We start from the raw sequence: 19,239 nt of genomic DNA, 5'->3' as shown, positions 1-19,239 counted from the left end.
TCCTCTTTGGTTTGTTTTTTAAGTTTGAAGAAAGGATGTGGTTTCTGAAAGGTCAGTTTGCCCTCTAGTTAGTTGTCTCGTTGTCTGGCTTGACCGTCTGTCCTCTCTGTGGTGAGTGCTGCTTAGTCACTGTCTGATCCTACTCTGGGCTGAAAGTACCGCATCAGTCTCTCTCTCTCTCTCTCTCTCTCCCTTTGTTTTCCCTTGTTTTCTTTCTTTCTTTCTTTTTCTCAATCTGCCTTTCTATGTACTATCATTCCTTCCTGCCTGCCTGCTTACCTTGCCTGTTTTCCTTCCTAAGTAACTTTTACTGACCCACTTGTTTCCTTCCTTCCTTCCTTCCTTCCTTCCTTCCGTCCTTCCTTCCTTCCTTCCTTCCTTCCTTCCTTCCTTCCTTCCTTCCTTCCTTCCTTCCTTCCTTCCTTCCTTCCTTCCTTCCTTCCTTCCTTCCTTCCTTCCTTCCTTCCTTCCTTCCTTCCTTCCTTCCTTCCTTATACCATCTCCTTTTCTGTCCATCCTTTCTTAATTTCCTTACTTCCTTGCTTCCTTCCTTCCTTTTTGCAATTGTTCCTTTATTCCTTCCCATCTAAGTACCTGCCCACCTGCATACCATCAAATTTTTTGTCCATCCTTTCTTCCTTCCTTCCTTTTTACAATTGTTCCTTTATTCCTACCCACCCAAATACCTGCCAACCTGCATACCATCTCCTTTTCTTTCCATTAGGGCTGCACAATTAATCGAATTTCTAATCACGATTACGGATGCCATGACTACGTAATCGTTCAAAGCCGCGATTGCAAAAAAAAAAGTCCACTTACATTATTCTGTGTGCTTAAGAGGTGTGTTTAGAGCATGTTACATTGTGATAGGCGAATCGTGACTATTTCAGAGAACCCAGCGCAATAGGAACTGACAGTGACGTAAGTGTACGCTGAAATAAAAATTCTCACATCAGTTTCCATGTTTCATTAACAGTTCTTTTTAGTATTGTGTGGGGTTTCCATAACCCCAAAATGCCATTTTATTGTCACTTTGGGATATTTTTTTTATTTTTTTTAATGACTGTGGCTTATACCAACATTGTATTAAAACTAGTTTGGGACTGCTATTTAAAAGCCTTACCTCATAGCCCTACTGTTTATTTGTCAGTATTAGTCATATTCTTACAGTTTGTGTGTATGTTAAGTAAAGGGGGACAGTGCTTATGCCTATACCTTTCCAATACCTTTATGTCTTTCATGGTTATTTTCTGATTCTCTTTGTTATTGGTGTTGTGATTATCATTCTCCTCACTATGGGCAGGAGATGCATGCTACAGTGGAGGAAGCCCATTGCGCTTTATGCTGGGTGGTTGGAGGGGGTCCTCTTGGACAGAGGGCCTCTCTCTTGAACAGTTTGCCTGAAAAGGGCTCATTCAGTTGAGCAGGACTGCGTCTGCCTCCTCCTCCCTCTTTCTGGCTGTGGATCATTGTCAGGCTTGAAAGAAGCTTTGACCGGTTCCAGACGACTGGTTCTGCACCATAAAACTCCACACACATTGATAAATGGGCTTGCCCCACAACATTTTGAATCCATTGGCATATCCCAGGGTATTTTGGGATTGTCAGACAAGGAGGCAGTCAGTAAGTTAAGCAACACAAACGGTGCAAGGAAGACAGAAAAAGCAGCCCGGCACAGTCAAACAGAGAGACAAGGCAACAAGGTCAGGCTGAAAGAGAAGCCAGACAGACTTATCACTCTTATACAGCACAAAAGCTATCATTGAGCTTATGTTAGCATTTTGACTTTGTGTATAGCTGAGCAAAGTGTGGTTCTTTATTTCTTTTCATATTGCAGATGTCAATGTTAAGGATAGTGTGTGAAAGGCTCCAAAGATAGCAGTGTATACGTTTTAAAAAACGTGCAGCGAAGGGTTTATTATAGAATCCCTGTTTTCACTTTACACTCCTCCACTCCACACATGGTCACGCTCTATGAAAGCTGGCTGTGGTTATCATGGTCACCCTTCGCCTGTCCTATGAGTTTGAAAAATGAATGTGCTTTTGAGTGCTGATCTTGCATTATCCATGAATCCAAGTTACTTTGGATACCCTGAACTTTCACTTTTAGTAATCCTCCTCCTTTATTTCTCTTTACTACAGGGAGTACCTCAGCTACCCTGTGCCAAGGCCTTATACAACTATGATGGCAAAGAACCCGGAGATCTCAAGTTCAGCAAGGGTGACATCATCATCCTGCGCCGGCAGGTGGATGAAAACTGGTACCATGGAGAGATGGGCGGAGTTCATGGATTCTTCCCCACCAACTTTGTCCAGGTCATCAAACCTCTCCCACAGCCGCCTCCTCAATGCAAGGCCCTGTATGACTTTGAGCTGAAAGACAAGGAGGCTGACAAGGACTGCTTGCCATTCTCAAAGGTGCGAAAAACTTCGAAATGAGTCTTTACTCTCCCATTCAAATACACACACCCATCCACAAGTTCATAAAGAAATATGGTAGCACTTTACAAGTCAATTCATTAGAATTAGTTAATGCATTAGATATTCTTAGATATTCTTACTTTGAATGGAAAAGAAACATGAGCATTCTTCAGAATTTCTCCTTTTATATGTTCCACTAGTGAAAACAAATAGTGACTAATTTTAAGGGTGAACGAACAGCACTGCTATAATGTTGCAGAGACAAAAAGAAACATTTTCTTCTGCTTACAACATAAGTGTGCAAGTTACCCTCTAGCTATTTGTGTTTTGGATAGGTTTTTGTAAAAAAAAAAAAAAAAAATGCCTGGCTTTCATTCATGCCTTCGAGTTGCACATTTTTTATGAACTTTTTAACAAATTGCTGTGAAGGCTTGTGGCTGAATAACAAGGAACCGGTTTTATTCCTTCTGCCCTCAGGATGATATTCTTACTGTGATTCGTCGTGTGGATGAGAACTGGGCGGAAGGCATGCTGGGAGATAAGATTGGCATCTTCCCCATATCTTATGTAGAGGTGAGTCATATCAGTGCATTTAAAACTTTCATTGTTTCCTGACATTTTCACATTTAATGTTTTTATATTTAGATGTTGTACTCTTCAGCACGACTTTAGTCTTGGAAACCTTCAAACTATTCTCCACCCTTTAAAGAGTTTGCTTTCAAAAGTATTAGTTGTTGCCATTTTTGTCACATCCTGTTCATTTGGCCAGTTTTTCATCCCCACCATTTCTTTGTTTCTGCTCTTGTTGAAACGCACAGCTCTTTAAGCATGCAGATCTCAGAGAGCTCTCAAATTGGTGCTAATTATTTGAGCTGTATTGAATTCTCATCAGCCTCAAATCTCAAAACACCAACTGCCTTGTGTGTCTCTTAATCAGACATGCACAATCTTAAAACACTGCTCTCTTTAATCACTCAACCTCAAACAAGAATAGCCCCAATTATCGTGGCCAACTTCATGTGCGCTCCTGAAAGTCGCAGCATCTCAGTTCTCGAAACACTTCTCATCTTTACTCCCATAAACATAGACAACAACCTTTATGAACCCTGGCAGAGCCAGCGTGAGCTCTGCCAGCCACGTGTCTAACCTGTGGGAAAAAATAACCATCAAAAGACATTCAAAAATAGCTTCTGTCAGAATGGTGCTTCTTGAATTGCATCTCTCTCACTCAGAGCGAGAGGACGAGGGAAAAGAGGGGCGGAGGCTTCGAGCTTACACAAAAGCCTTGGCAATTTTCACTAAACCAGACTTTTTCCAAGTGAATGCTTTTGAGAAAGTAATCTCTGATACCAGTGACATCAAAAGTGACATTCACTCAGGTACTTGAGATAGAGTAAAAGGGGGAAAAGCTTTTTCTGTTCCCATGTCACCTGCCACCGTAAATTTATGTTTTCAAAGTGACTTTGAAATGGAATCAGGCATGTGTCTTTTAGTGGCCGTCATATATGGAGAATTTAAAGTCTACCTGAGTTTGCAAGGTCAGCACTAAGTTATGATGAGCTGATCTTGAAGTTATTACATTATATTACCATTCATGCTTGGTGAATCATAAGTTGCAGCCCTGTATTGTTTTTGATTCTAGGATTTGCTGTAGCTTTGGGTCTAATATCATTTGCTCTACTAGTCAATTCATTATTATTTATTATTATACATTTTTCATTGTTTAGAAGTGACCCAAAATATTTAATTATATTTACTTATAATCAAATGTTTTATATTATTATTATTATTATTATTATATTATCTTTTAATTATCATTATTTTAGCTTTTTTTTTGTCACTATGCTTTGCTTAGATTACAGCTCTGCACATACTGGTAATTCTCTGAGCTAACTTTATCCAAGAATGCTTTTTAAATATTTTTGAAGTTGGCTTGTATGCTGGACACTTATCGACTGCTTTTCCTTCTCTAGGCGGTCAAACTCATGTATTTCAATTTTGTTTTTTATTAAAATTTTAGTTTAGTAAAGAAATTCATGTAGGCACAATTTATGTTTGCCTATGAAACTTATTTCAAGCATTTTACTGTAAGCCTTGAGATCAAAAGGGTTTGTAAAGTCATGAGAAACATCAAGCGTGTTTCCAGACTTTTGACTGGTAGTGTATCTATGCTAATTCCACTCCTGCTGTTTTGAGCATGAGGTCTAATTTCTCGCCAATGTACCTATCTCATATGGTTTCATTTATGAATACTTTTACAAATCAGATTATGTTTGAATAAATGAATAAATTCCAAGAATGCAGTAAGCACTCTACGTCTGTATTCACTATCTATAGCATCGTTTAATCAATCCTTATGACCTAGATCAGCTGAATTCAGAGTGTAGGGTTCTTCATATGAGTGGTCTGATTGGCTTCTCTCATTTGTGCAGAGTGAGTTTCTCGGGGCAATGTGTGTTACTCTGTCATTAGCTGGAGACTCTCTGCTTGTATGCCTTTGATTTCAGTTTCACAGTTTCTTCATTTATTACATAAAGCCCACTTTAAGTCCTTTGTAGGGACTTCCTACGAATTCCTGAAGGACAAATTCCAATCCCGGTTTACATTCTTGGTTTTACTTGGATATATGTCACAATAGGGAAGAAAAGACACTAGCAACTTCTGTTTCATGCTGACTTTAAAGATTCATCACAATCTCTGTCCTCTTTCTTAGTTGTAATTTTCTGTGTACTCCTGTTTCATTCATTCTCTACAACTCCTCGTTAGATTACATATAAAGAAAGTGTGAGAACTGTGGCCTAGCAGTTAATTCATTTGACATATTGAGCCTTGGTGCTCATACAGGCACTGTTGGTTGAATCTGTCTCTCAACTTTTCCAAAAGGCCAAAATTAGGTATTATTATAAGTATTATTTCTGTTTACTCTCTCTTCTACTTTCAGTTTAACAGTGCAGCTCGACAGCTCATAGAACTGGACAAGCCATCTGAAGGTGGAGGAGACTACAGTGAAGGGCCATCGTCCTCGGGCCCCCAGGCCAATGGCTCCCAGAAAGCTACTGGGGAGAAGAAGAATAGTAAGAAGCGACACTCCTTCACCTCCCTAACTATGTCCCATAAGCCTTGCCTGGCCCCTCCACCTCAGAGACACTCCATGGAGATCAGCGGGCCGGTTCTGATCAGCTCCTCCAACCCCACAGCTGCTGCCCGGATCGGAGAGCTCAGCGGAGGCCTGTCCTCCAGCGCACCTTCACAGGTGAGAGATGATGGATGGATTGGCACTCATGCAGCATATCAGACCACCATATAGCCTCGTGATGGATGGAGAGATTTGGTGATAGGGAAACAGAGGATGGATGTGCAGGATATAAAGGAGAGAAAGATAATGAGAAAACACGATTATTATTCCAGCATGACGGTAGCTGACCTCTAAATGTTCTGTTCCTCATCCACTCTTCCTCTCTCCATGTTATATATAGATTAGGACTCATACTGAGTGGAGGTAAGGACATCATCTCTCACTGAGGATGAGCTTCTCAGCTGTGGCCATGGTTACACAGCCTGATAAGTTCACATGCACACACACACACACACCTAAAACAACAAGACTTTTTCATATTCTGGGAGAAGATATTAATTGTCTGTCGTTATCTTCATTAGATAGCACTGTTGTTGGTATGTTTGATTATGGTACTGTTAGTATATTTTGTATCATAAAAATTAATTTATTGTAGGGCTGGAGATATAGGCCAAGATTTAAAATTGTAACCTGCATGAACATGTTACTGTGCGTGACATGTGAAATGAATGCAGACAGGTATAGTTACTGGAGATACAATCGACAAACTTAAAATCCTTAATTTTAAAATATGCTGCGCTATATCAAATTGCCCACGGTGTCTCTTTAAAGGTGATCTGTGCACTTTTGTATGTTGCTCTAAAATCGCTTCAGCTGACAATTAATAATTGTCGAGTAACCGTGAAATAAAGGGAATGTGCAACAATGGTTAAGTACCAATTGGTAAATTTGCCAAATAACGTCAAATAATAGCTTGAAGGGGAAGGAAAGTGAGCATCGAGTCAGGCATCCCGCCCACACTCCAGAGCTCTGATGCTTGTCCACCCCAGCTTACTGTTCTCTCCTGTTCTGTCAGCAGTTACTCCCTCTCATTCCACACTGTCCAACATGCTGTCCGAGCGTTTGAGAGCACTGATGCGTGACAGCGCTCCACCACATCAAACACTCCCACCACTCGCTCGCAGAGGTTACCGCAGCAACCCTGGAATGACAGTCACTCACAGCTGTTCCGCTGGTTGCCGAGCAATGCTGTCTCTAAGGAGATGGCAGACAGACTTGTCATTTCATGTGATGTTCTGGGGTGGGTGGGGGGAGTTCTAGGAAATTTCCCGGAATGTGGCTTTTCCCCCGCTACTTAAAAAGACCACTTAAAATGTAACAGTCAGATCCATGGCCTTGCTTAGTCTTTCCTGACATTAATAAAATAGCAAAACTAGTGAACATGAACATTAAAATAGTCTGGAAACATTCAAAAATGCCTTTGTAACGGTGCTACAGACAAAGCTGTCATTTCAGTTAATGATTTAGAATTTATTTTCCATTCAAAAATAAATAAATAAAAAATTGCCCTGTTAAACCATGTACGAGCATTTTATATATAATATAAGAAGGGAACTATATATATATATATATATATATATATATATATATATATATATATATATATTAGGGCTGTCAAAGGATTAATCGCATCCAAAATAAAAGTTTGTTTTTACATAATATATGTGTGTGTACAGTGTATAATTATTTTCTATATATAAATACACATACATGCATGTATATATTTAAGAAATATTAGCATGTATATACTGTGTATATATATTTATATTATATATAATTTATATGATATATAAATATTTTATATATAAATAACACATTTTTCTTAAATAGATATGCATGTGTGTATTTATATATAGAAAATAATTATGTATATATAATAATGTATATATATATATATATATTATGTATGTGTGTGTGTGTCATGTGACACTAAAGACACTGGAGTAATGATGCTGAAAATTCAGCCTCATCATCAGGAATGATGATGATTTTTGATTATTTATTTTTTATATATATATATATATATTTTTTTTTTGTAGTAGTAGAATTTCACAATGTTATGTTTTTTACTGTATTTTTAATCAAATAAATGCAGCCTTGATGAGTATAAGAGTAACAAAACCTTAGGACGATAGTGTGTAATTTTTTGTAGACTTGTAAAATTATTTTATTGTTCCCTTCTTTTTATTTTGCCACATAATTGGTAAAGTTTGTGACGGTATACAAACACAAGAAAGTATTTCTAACAGACCTGGCACCCCTAGTTTCAGTAACCAGAAACAGTCAGAGAATCAACCTGAAGTGGAAGTAGGATGAAGAAATTCTTGTTTCTCATAGTATTAAAGACTTTCCTTGCAATTGAAGTTATAAGAATGTGTAAGAATCCCACTGGTAACTGGATTTTTTTTCCTCCATGATCTTTGTTCCATTAATGTCATCACTTATCTACGAACCCCCTCTGGAGTCCTCTTCTGTGGGACAAAACACTGAACACAACAGAAGACACACTATACCCCTTTCGTTTTAGTTTCGGTCTGTCTGTATGCTTCTGGATCCATTTTCGTGTTCATAAAGGAACTGTTGAGACGGGGTGTTGTGAAAGATGACCCCAATTCAGTTTTATGAGAGTGAATACTTGGTGCAGATGGAATGAGGAAGCATGTGTGGTGGCCTTAGCGAACATGTGTTAACGCTTTAAGAACGTGAGACGGTTTCTCAAGCGACAGAATTCGTCATCGTGTGTTAATATGAAACCAGCACAGTGTTTTGTGCTCACACCTAGTGAGTATATTTACACAAGACACCAGTCCATTTCCTGTATGCGTAACCAGAATATTTATCATCTACACTCTGTTTATGAGTCTGTAATTGGTGTTTTTGTCCTAGTTTTTCCTTTACCTTTTGCAGACTTGCAGGATATTGTTTCATCAAGTTTTTTTCCTCTCATCATACTTGCTCTCTTTTTGTTTTTTCATCAGTAATGTTGTCAGGCAACTGCACTACAGCAAAACACAATGACAATTGATCTGTTGTTTTTATGTAATCTAGTATTATGAATATCGATATCATCTCTCTCATTCCCTCTCCCTTTTTGTCCCTCTCTTGCATGCCCACGTTTTTTCTCTCACGCTCTTTTTAACATTCCTATCTAGGCGTTTTAGCGCTAATAATTATCCAGACACTCCAGATCTCATAAAAGCCTGTTTGAGCCTGTAAAGTGATCCCCCTCCTTTGTGGCAGCAGTTATGCCTTCTTATGAGAGTGATGTATCGATTTACACGATTTTTGTGACACATTTGGAATATATGAACCACAGACTTATTGCTTTCTCATATAATTCTGGTTTGAGGGAAAGAGAGAAAGGAAAAACGGAGGGAAAAGGCCATTTAGAAGGATGAGGATATTTGAAGTGATAAAAAAGAGAGAAAGAATGATAGGCGCTTTTACATTCACTTTTTACCACAGCTGATTTTCTCCCCACTGCATTATAAAACACAGCAGGGATGCTTCTCTAATTACCGAGCAGGAGTTTTCATTTCGTTAGTGTGTGTTTTAATGTTTTGCTGAGTGGTCATTGTGGTTATCATTAGTGGCGGAAAACGAAAGCAACAATGTTCTCTTCAGCACACAGCTCTCAGACGTCCCCTCCAATTTTGCAGCTCACAAAAAAAGTCACAAACTGCAAAATTACTGATATAAATTTACTGACTTAAATCCACCCTAATATAACTTTTATTATAACTTATAAAACCTTTAAACCAAAGTTTCAGCTTTGAGTATCGTCCTAGACATGCAGATATGCATCACACTTTGCTGAGCCACTGACCCCATGACTGACAATGGCAGATGTAGGAATGAAGTTATCAAATTAATATGTCACAAGTTCATTTGAGCACACTTGAATAGGTCAGCAAGAATGATTGCCCTTTCGGCTCGAAAATGGACAACTCAATAGATTTTTTTTTTATTTTTTTTTTTTACCATTTCTAATTGTAATGTTAATTTTTTGCATTCCAGTTATGATTTGGAAATTAAAAACAGTACAAGTACTAGATATCAATACATCACATAGATGATTTATTTATCAAAATGGTAAAATATAATTTAATCATTAAATAATGAATTATTAGTCTAATTAATATTCATGAGAAAAGCCACATTACCAACAAGAAAGTCTCTCAACTTTCTGTAACAAAGGGATACGTGTTAAAAAAAAAAAAAAAAAAAAAAAATAGAGTACAAAAAGATTTAATTGCTCAAACCCTTAAATGATTGTTCACCCTAAAATGAAAATTCTGTCATCGTTGACCTACTCTCATTTCCTTCCAAAACCACATGGCTTTCTTTCTTCTGCAGAAAATGTTTTGAGAAATGTTTTGTTGTCCATACAATGGAAGTCAGTGGGCTCCAATATTAAACATTCTTCAAAATGTCTTATTTTTATGTTCCACAGAAGAAAGTAAGTCTTTCTTACTTAAAAAAAAAAGCTGTGGAACATCATGGGAGCAAGTAAATGTTGACAGAATTGTAATTTTTGGGTGAACTAACCCTATCTCATAAATTTGGGGGTTGAATTACAATAGGGTCCTTGTAAGAAAAAAAGTATTTGGCAAAGTTAATTTACATGATTTATTCAGCATTGTGGAAATGCAGGCCTGTACGCAGCTGTGCTATCATCCAGCTGTTGGCTTATTTTATCCAGTCGGCAATCGCTGATGTCATTCTCACCTGCAGGAAGTGTTGTCAACGAGAATAACACAGTATTTGTGAGAGCTTGTGTGCCCTCCAGTTTGTTCATATCCCACACATTGACTCACTCAGTACCTTGTGCAATCTAACCTGTAGGGTGCGACTTGAGAGCTGATGTACCCTGAAGCTGAGCGGGCCTGTGGCAGGCAGATATGCTGTTTGCAGTGATGCACACACAGAGATTCTCATGTACTTCAACACACTCCTCTAGCACTTACTCTTTGTGAGATCTCTGTGGAGAAAACATTCAGCTTTAGCTCCCAGCTCAACACGCTCATGCAGAAGATATACTGTTCAAAACGACAACAAAAAGTTGGACACGTTCTGCTAAAGTTAGTTCTGAAAAATGCTTTTTTTGTATGCCACTTGATTTTATATTTTATGTAATAGAGCAGTTTTCGTGACATTCATTTTTTAAAGGTGCTATATGTAAATTTTTTGACTATACTAAAGCATAAAAATACCATAATGTTTCAGATATTTAGGAAACATGCTAAATTTACATACTCATTTCTCTGAAAAACAATGCTACAGCCAGTTATTCTACTTTGAAATGTGCGTCTTTTTTTTGTTTTCCTCTGTGATTCCGCCCACTGCCAATTTACCCAATAGTATTTCAACACCCCAGTTTCCATAAAACAGTGTATTTCAGCCATGGAAGCCAGCAAACAAACTGGATCAAAGATTGCAGATTCTACCCGGCCTTAAAAGCCTCGGCATCCACAAAAAGCTCTACGACCAGACGCATATTAAAACGCGGATAAATCAACTCATCAACTTACAGTGTAAGGCTCGACGTCTTCCATTGTGAATTGCGCTCATTCCTGTTGTGTCGTCAATCTGGAAACCCGCGTGAGCGTCAAGTCTGAGGAGGAACGGGAGAAACAACCCTCTCCCAATATTTTGAATTAGGACTGCAGTACCTATTTCAACCACTAGCTGTCAATATTACATACTGCACCTTTAAGTGTTTTAAAGTTGGCATGAAATGAAAATTCACCCTATTTTCTGTGCAGGTGAAATTTTCTGAAAACATTTGAACCTTGTCTGATTAGCTTCCAATGAAACAACACTAGTCTCTCTGGTGACGTATGCTGCACTTTTCCAATTGTTCAGATAAAAATGATAGATAGAACCAAGGCCCTGACCTACATTCTTTTACTTTTTGAAAATCCTTTTCCATTGGATATATGTGAGAATATGGAAGAAATTATCTTTCACTACTTCAGTTTTATCACAGCTTTAGTCTCTTAATACTCTTATTATATGCACACACAACAGTCCATCTTTCTTTCTTTAGTGTGGAGAGCAGTGTCAGTTCTTGCAGATTTGAAATGGTTTGGCCTTCTCTCATGCCCATTTCATTACCTGTAATTAATTTAGAAGAGGCTAACCCGGAGAAGTAGTTTGGGCTTATTGGCTAGGGAACATTCAGGTCAAGAAGTGAGATGTACAGATCTAAATCTGGACCTGAGGTGAAGAAGGGAGAAAAAGCCATGTCATTAATGACAAATGCCACCTCGAGATACAATATGCAGAATAGTTGCATTTCCCTCAGGCACAGGGACAATGAAAGAACAGGAAATTAAATCGAACTTAAAAATAAATTGCACATTTCTGTATAATTATGTCCGTGTCTATTTTTTGATGAGGACTATTTTGAGCTCCTCTCTAAATACCTTTAGACACAAGGAGCAGATTTTTCTTTTTTTGTGGATGTTCTATATTGTCTGTCTGAAGACTCTTGTGATTGATTTGCTGGAGCACACAGCACACATGAAGTGGTTTCACTCAAAAAGAGCACATAATTCGCTCAGGACTTGATATAGATATGTCACAACAGAAACTTTCTGCAGCACATCCCTTTGAACCTACAAATCTGTTTGATTCTTGCTTGTTTGTAGTGTCTCTCAGATGTTTTCTCAAAGTTTATTTATGAAGGTTCTGTATGAAGCTCTGTGATCCCAACATCTGAGGACTTAATATAATGTATACATGATACTTCACTTGTAGCTGCCCTAGGTGGTCCATTCATGTATTAATGTTTTCTGACAAAGACTGGGCATAAAGCTTCATTTTTTTTAATTCTCATATATGACCTCTTGTTAGAAGGAGAATTAAAATAGCTAGAGACTCAGTGGCAGTTGCTCATGTGGCTTATGACCCCTTGAAAGTATGTAACCTGAAGAGTGCTATCTTTGTTTTATGGGCTGTTGGTTTTGGAAACATGCCATGTGATTGATCACTGACTAGAGACAACCGACAGGGAGAAATAGAAGTTCATCTCAGCATTTAAAACATCTGCTATACAAAAATAACTTGCTTTGTTTTGCTGAAAGTTGACTCTTATAAGTTGATCATTCAAAAGATGCTTAAGGTAGTTTAGAACAGCATTTATTTGAAATGGAAATCTTTAGAAACCATATGCTCTCTGTCAACCAATCAATAATCAGTTTGTTCACCCATGCTTTCCCAGCTGACCAATCATAATCAAAGTCTTTTTGACACATGCTTAAGTTCACCAAAGGCAAGTTCTCATTGGTCATGACATTTTTAGGCCATCAGTGTTCTTGAGGTGGATTGATTTCAGGCATGAACTACAAATGTAGAGTCAGGCCGACATGCATCTTAGAAGATGTCTAGTTGCATTAAAGTTTATTTGTCTAAACAACAGTCATCGGGTGCACATACGTGTGTGGCTATCTGCCAAATTTCTCTCGCTTATATGCCCTTCTGTGTCGTCCCTTGAGCAGAATTTCAGTGTCTCATAGCGTGCTTCCACTTGCTTGATGATACAGGAGTGGGAATGGTTTAGGAAAGGTTGATTAACTTGTCATTTCGTCTCATTTGTCTTCTCTTAGGTTCACATTTGCACAGCGGGACTCATTGTTACTCCTCCACCAAGCAGTCCTGTCACCACAGCGACAGTTTTCACATTTCCCCCAGAAACCAGCTATGCCTCTATTCCAGTGGTGAGTCTATAAATTTACTTAGTATGTCAAAAATCTTCATCATCCTATCATTTACTCATATCACATTCTTCTGACCTGTATATATAAAGTCACCCTGTCTGTACATCAGTATTCACACGCAACCCTATTACTCAATGCTACTTGATATATAAGCCAGTCCAAATAAGTGGCCGATGTTCGCCATTTCAAGATTTTCTGTTTTGAATGATAACTGGTGAATTAACAGAATCGTTAAGCTTTTTTTTTAAGCAAAGTTTTAGAAAGTTCAAGTTATGATTACTTTTGAAAAGAATTTGGTTTAAAGTGCACAATATTTACAGCATCTATCTGCTCTCTAGTGTTATGGGTAAAAACTAGGGATGTGCAAAATTAGATTTTTTTTTCTTTTTTTTTTTTTTTTAAATAGATTTTCTTTAGGGGCATTCACACAAGATGCGTTCTTCTGTTCAAATACAGAATGAAACTGAGAAAGCAGGGGTGTTGCAATATACTGGTATTGACGACATCCATGAGTTAAAGATGATCTTGACCAATTTTGACATCTTTTCCCCAAACTTTCTATAGTTATCATGGTAATATCTTTTTATAAAAATGCAATGAATTATGGTGCAAGAAGTATTTGGATTGTCCTAAAGTTTATTGTTGGAGGCGGTGGATTTTTTGAACTAAATGACTGTTTTGATGGCTGTTGCTACAATGCTTATAAAGATAAGATAATATAAAGATGCAGCTTCTTACTTTTTTTTTTTTTTTTTTTTGCGTGCTGACAATAACAATGACTTTTAGCACAGTAAAACCCAGCATGCTGTGAGCTAAAAACTCTCTCTAAGATGTTATGTTTCTAAATTCATCCCATATAAAGCAAAACAGTATTAAAGCTGAGTGCTTAATTAAGAATGCAACATAATCTTTTACTCAGTTTCAGCATTAACAGTGTGCACTTCTGTTCAAAAGTTTGTGTTCGGTAAGATTTTTTTGAAAAGTCATAAAGGCTGCATTTATTTGAATAAAAATACAGTAAAAAAAATAATAATGTTGTGAAATGTCACTGCTCATTATCAATGATGGAAACAGTTGTTGTTGCTTAATATTTTTGTGTAAACTGTGATATAATTATTCCAGGATTCTTTGATGGATTCGTCTCTTTGGAATCTAAATGTTTTGTAACATTATATGTCTACTGTCATTTTTGATCAGTTTAATGCAGGGTTCACCAATCTCGGTCCTGGAGGGCCGCTGTCCTGCAGAGTTTAGCTCCAACCAGCTCCAACACACCTGTTTGAAAGTTTCTAGTATGCCTAGAGAGACCTTGATTAGCTGGTTCAGGTGTGTTTAATTGGGGTTGGAGCTAAACTCTGCAGGACAGCGGCCCTCCAGGACCGAGATTGGTGAACCCTGGTTTAATGTGTCCTTTAAAAAAAAAACTTTCTGACCCCAAACTTTTAAACCATAGTTCATCAAAATGGAAACACACTCACATAAACAAGGCAGAATATAATCTCTCTCTCTCATTCTCATATATATTTGCATACACATACACTCAAGTGCTAATTCTAAACGAGGACAGTTTGCCATCTGATCACCCTCAATACAAACACACACACACACACACTTTCAGGGAGTTGTATGGGCCTCAGGGTGGACACTAATGGCTCTCTGAGATTGATGTGTGTGCAGTGCTATGTGGGTACTGTTTCCTTTTGTTTTCAACGCATTGTTTTTGTAATGGTGGCCTTAGTGTGCATCAGTTGCCTCTCATATCTCGCATACAGGATTTAAAAGCACCAGAGAGCAAGACGGTTGTTTTCTAATTGCTGTAAATCCACATTAAGCAATAACAACACAAGACAAATGAATTCATAAAACAAATCAGATGAGCATTAGTAGACAAATGCATTGTAGGGGAACTTAAAAATGAACAGATCTTACTGACAAAAAGAATTTACTTAAAGCAACAAAACAAGCATTATAGTGTGAGAGTTGCTTTCGTAGTGGTGCCACTGGGCTCATAAAGTCTGTTTGCAGATGTGTGTGTGCGTTGGTCCATATGGAACCGATTTATCCGTCTTCAGCCAGACATGTAGCCCAGCCTGGATATCCACCAATCACAACACCTGCCAAACTCTCCGCTTGTTAGCAACCAACACACAAGCTGGAAAGTCACAGTCAGTGGGATTATGGTTTTAATGGCATTGTCCAAACTTGTAGGGATCTCTCTGACATAATTTCCTGCTACACATAAATCTGAGTTATGTATATGAACTATATCAGCAAAATAACAATGAATATGGGCTGATATGAGAATTAAAGAAAACAAGAATTTATGTAGGCTACTTTAAATGTATTGTTTCTTAGGTATGCATAATTTAGTAGGCGTTGTGATATATTAACAGATGTTTGATTATTTCAGGATGCTCTTCCTCCTCCACCTCCGCCTCCACCTCAGTCTCGGTCCTCAGCTGTGGGCGCTGCCGCCTTGAATGCTGGTCAAAGGCCGTCACCTGCAGTGGGTGACCAGAGTGGTCGTCAGAGACCTACAGTGTGAGTAGAACATCCACACACTTTAAATATACAAAGTTAATTCAATTTATAGTGCATGCTATTGGAGAGAGTATGAGAGAGTCCTTTCAACTCTAACTCACCTCTCTGCCATTACCCAATGCCAGCTGAGCATGACTGAACACACAGGTGAGGGGTCAGAGGTCATCTCTAAGGGGACTAGGTTTGTCTCTGGGGATTTAACCTAAACCCTGATCCCTTGCCTTTCACCTTTTGCCTTCATATTAACTAAACACAGCACTATACACACCTGATTTCTGTTGGATCCGCCCGTAGTGCCCTGAGTGGAGTATGTTTATGCCTATTACTCATGACATTCCCATTTCCAAGGCAATTTTTAAAGACGTCATGCCTTTTTGGTGTCCTTAGAAATTAAGATTATGTAGATTGTGATGTATGATTGCCATGTGGAAACAGCGCCAATGCCTGTTTGATCAGCAGTACTGCATGTAAGGCAAACTTTTTAATAATAAGGATAAACTAATTAAAAATGGTATGTGGTATTCAGGTATGTGGCGATGTTTCCCTACACACCCCGTAAGGAAGATGAGTTGGAATTGAGGAAGGGAGAGATGTTTCTGGTGCTGGAGCGCTGTCAGGACGGCTGGTTTAAAGGAACATCCATGCACACTGGCAAGATTGGAGTGTTCCCTGGTAACTACATGAGTCCTGTCAACAGGTATGGTACACACACACACACTTGTACATGTTATCACTCATACACCCTGTAAGCTAAGGAAAGATTAGATTGTCCTCTGGCTTTCCAGTGGTTTATATCCTTCAGGCACACACACCACTTGCAGATAAATCTAAGCTGGTCACATCAACACATGGAATTGTTTAAGGAATGTTCCAGGTTCAATAAAAGGTACGGTTTATTGACAGAATTTATCAATCATAATGTCGATTACCAATTGAAAAAAGTGTCAAATGTGGGGCAAGTCAAAATTATTTTTTTGGTAACTGACATGATATGAACTGACAATGAAGTTTCTTTTTCACCTCAGCACTACCTTGTGGCAGGCATGAGAATTACAGACATTATCATTCACTTATTAAATGAAAATGCATCACCTGAAAAACATTCATCGTGATTAGCCATTTACATTCAAAGTACAGAGGTCTACAAAATGTCCTCCTCACAGTCAAGTAACTTTTTTTCTATATCAACTCCTATTAAATTTAGTTTTTCCTTATCAGACCTATGTCGTAAAAAGGAATATAACTAGACAGAGCCCTTAAAATGTTCAGGCGGATGTGTTAAATGTATGGATGTTTCTGTTGCATAATCAGTGTAAAGGGTCTTGAACCTCACGCTTCTCTTTTACTGCAGGACTGTTTCTGGCAGCAGTCAGCCAAAAGTTCCCCTGACCCTGTGCTCCCAGGCTGGACGTGGCGTCACCATTGTTAGCCCCTCCTCTGCTCCTCTTGGAGCCGCCCTGGGGAGTGTCGACCCCAGCAAACCCCTTCCAGTCTGCCCCAATCCCACCCCATCTTGCTCACTGCCTGCTGCTGTAGTAACAGCTGCGCACATACCCACTGGTCAGCACCCCAAAGTGCTCATGCATGTGACGTCACAGATGACTGTTAACCAGGCACGCAGTGCGGTCAGGACAGGTAGAAATACATGCACTCACACACCTAATAATAAACACCACTCAGATTTTTAATACAAAAACAGGCCTATGTGCTCCTGATATAGATGTTTCCAAACATGTTTTTGTTATTTTTTGAATTAAAATTCATCTTGATATTTTTGGGGGAATAAAGCATAAAAAAATGATACCATAATGAAGAGAAAAGAGAAAAATTATTTCTTAAAAAAAGAAAACCTTAAGTAGTTTTGCCATTTATTATTATTTTCAGCAAATAATAATTAATGTGTACAATCATGTGCACTAAATTAATACTTTTCGTGAACATTTTTCAAAATCATGTAAAACCAACATTAATAAAAGAGTATATTTCTAAAAACTTGGCATGTGTTTTGAACTACATTTATATATATCTCATGGACATTCAAATTTATCTTTAAAACTATAAATCATATTCCACCTTTTTCCCCACCAGCTGTGAGTCATAGTCAGGACCGGCCTACGGCAGCAGTGACGCCCATCCAATCCCACAATTCTGTGGCCTACCTTCCTAGCACAGCTGTGATTCTTCAGGCCTCGCCTGTCCTCGGCTCCAGCCCGGGATCCTCCTCAGCCAGAATCGGTGTGGCTATGGGATGTGCAGCCGCCTCCTTGACCCCTCCTAATGTTAGCGCTGCTTCTTTGGATGGTGAAGTCATGAGACCTGTCTCTGTGGTAGCACTTCCTGTGAACCCTGGCAGCACAAAATCTCTAGGTGCAGCCTCGAACCATGGTGTTGCTTGTAGATTGGATAAAGACAGCAAGGTAAGACCATTGAACTAAAGCCCCGTTCACACCGCCAGTGACTTTGTCGCTGTATGTCGCTAGTCTCTGTACTGTGAAGTCGCTTGTGGGCATTCCTAGTGCTGTCGCTCTAATGTTACTGGTAGACTGCACGTCTTGCCATATCTATAGACAGTACAATCACAAGTGATATATAAAACTAAGATATCATTCTAATTTGACTAGGATTTAGGCTTAAAATAATTAAAAGTAACATTATGCTGTTGGAGAGTGTTGTTATATTAACCACAGCAGTGCTCAATTGACAAATTAAACTCACTCATACTGTCAAAAATGACTAAAATGTCATTCAAATTTGACAAATAATAAATGTTGTTGTCCCTAATAATCAACACAATGCAGGGGAAACTGTAAAATGATGCTAAATTTGCATCATAAAATTACAACACACAAACTATTAATGTATGAATCAAACTCACTAAGACTGTTGACAGTTTCTTTTTCATGCATCGTTTTATTATTTCCATGTATGTGGTTACAGTCAAATCATATAAAACAGTGAAATCGCTCCGGAACTCTGTTCTGTCTTGAATGCAGTCGAGACAGTTACGTGAGCTCCACTGACAGTCTTCACTCCTATTGGTTGTCGCTCGCAAAATTCGCTTCTCATATGCATAAACTTGAAATTTCAGAACTTTTGTTGCGTGTCTCGCGTCGCTTGACACACCCACATTCTGTCGCCAACGGTCACTGTCACTCGTGTTGCCGGAAGTGGCCAACCCTCCATTGAAATGAGTGGGATCATGTCGTTTTGTCGCTGCGTGTCACTGGCAGTGTGAACGGGGCTTAAAGCTTTTCCTAATAATGTAGGTATCATGGTCTCCTGAATCCCTCTACAGCATTTTTTTAATGGTTTCTTGCTTTTGTATTTTCCCCCCATCTGTATCATTTTAAAGGGTTAGTTCACCCAAGAATGAAAATTCTGTCAGTAATTACTCGCCCTCATGTTGTTCCAACCCAGTAA

The 19,239-nt window shown here is 38.5% G+C and overlaps 1 protein-coding gene across 1 annotated transcript in view; it reads left to right on the top strand.

Moving 5' to 3' along the window:
• Positions 1-19,239, top strand: part of sh3rf1 (SH3 domain containing ring finger 1) — a 50,018-nt gene that overhangs the window by 26,404 nt on the left and 4,375 nt on the right. The window contains exons 3-10 of the mRNA XM_079887204.1: positions 2,143-2,418; positions 2,899-2,994; positions 5,363-5,674; positions 13,168-13,278; positions 15,689-15,819; positions 16,346-16,516; positions 17,171-17,454; positions 17,908-18,236. Coding sequence (XP_079743330.1) covers positions 2,143-2,418; positions 2,899-2,994; positions 5,363-5,674; positions 13,168-13,278; positions 15,689-15,819; positions 16,346-16,516; positions 17,171-17,454; positions 17,908-18,236 — 1,710 coding nt within the window. The remainder of the gene's footprint in view (positions 1-2,142; positions 2,419-2,898; positions 2,995-5,362; positions 5,675-13,167; positions 13,279-15,688; positions 15,820-16,345; positions 16,517-17,170; positions 17,455-17,907; positions 18,237-19,239) is intronic.

This window comes from Squalius cephalus, assembly GCF_949319135.1.
Source record: "Squalius cephalus genome assembly, chromosome: 12".
Taxonomy (NCBI): Eukaryota; Metazoa; Chordata; class Actinopteri; order Cypriniformes; family Leuciscidae; genus Squalius; species Squalius cephalus.
Note: the sequence above shows the minus strand (reverse complement) of the source record. Positions and strands in the feature narration are given on the sequence as shown.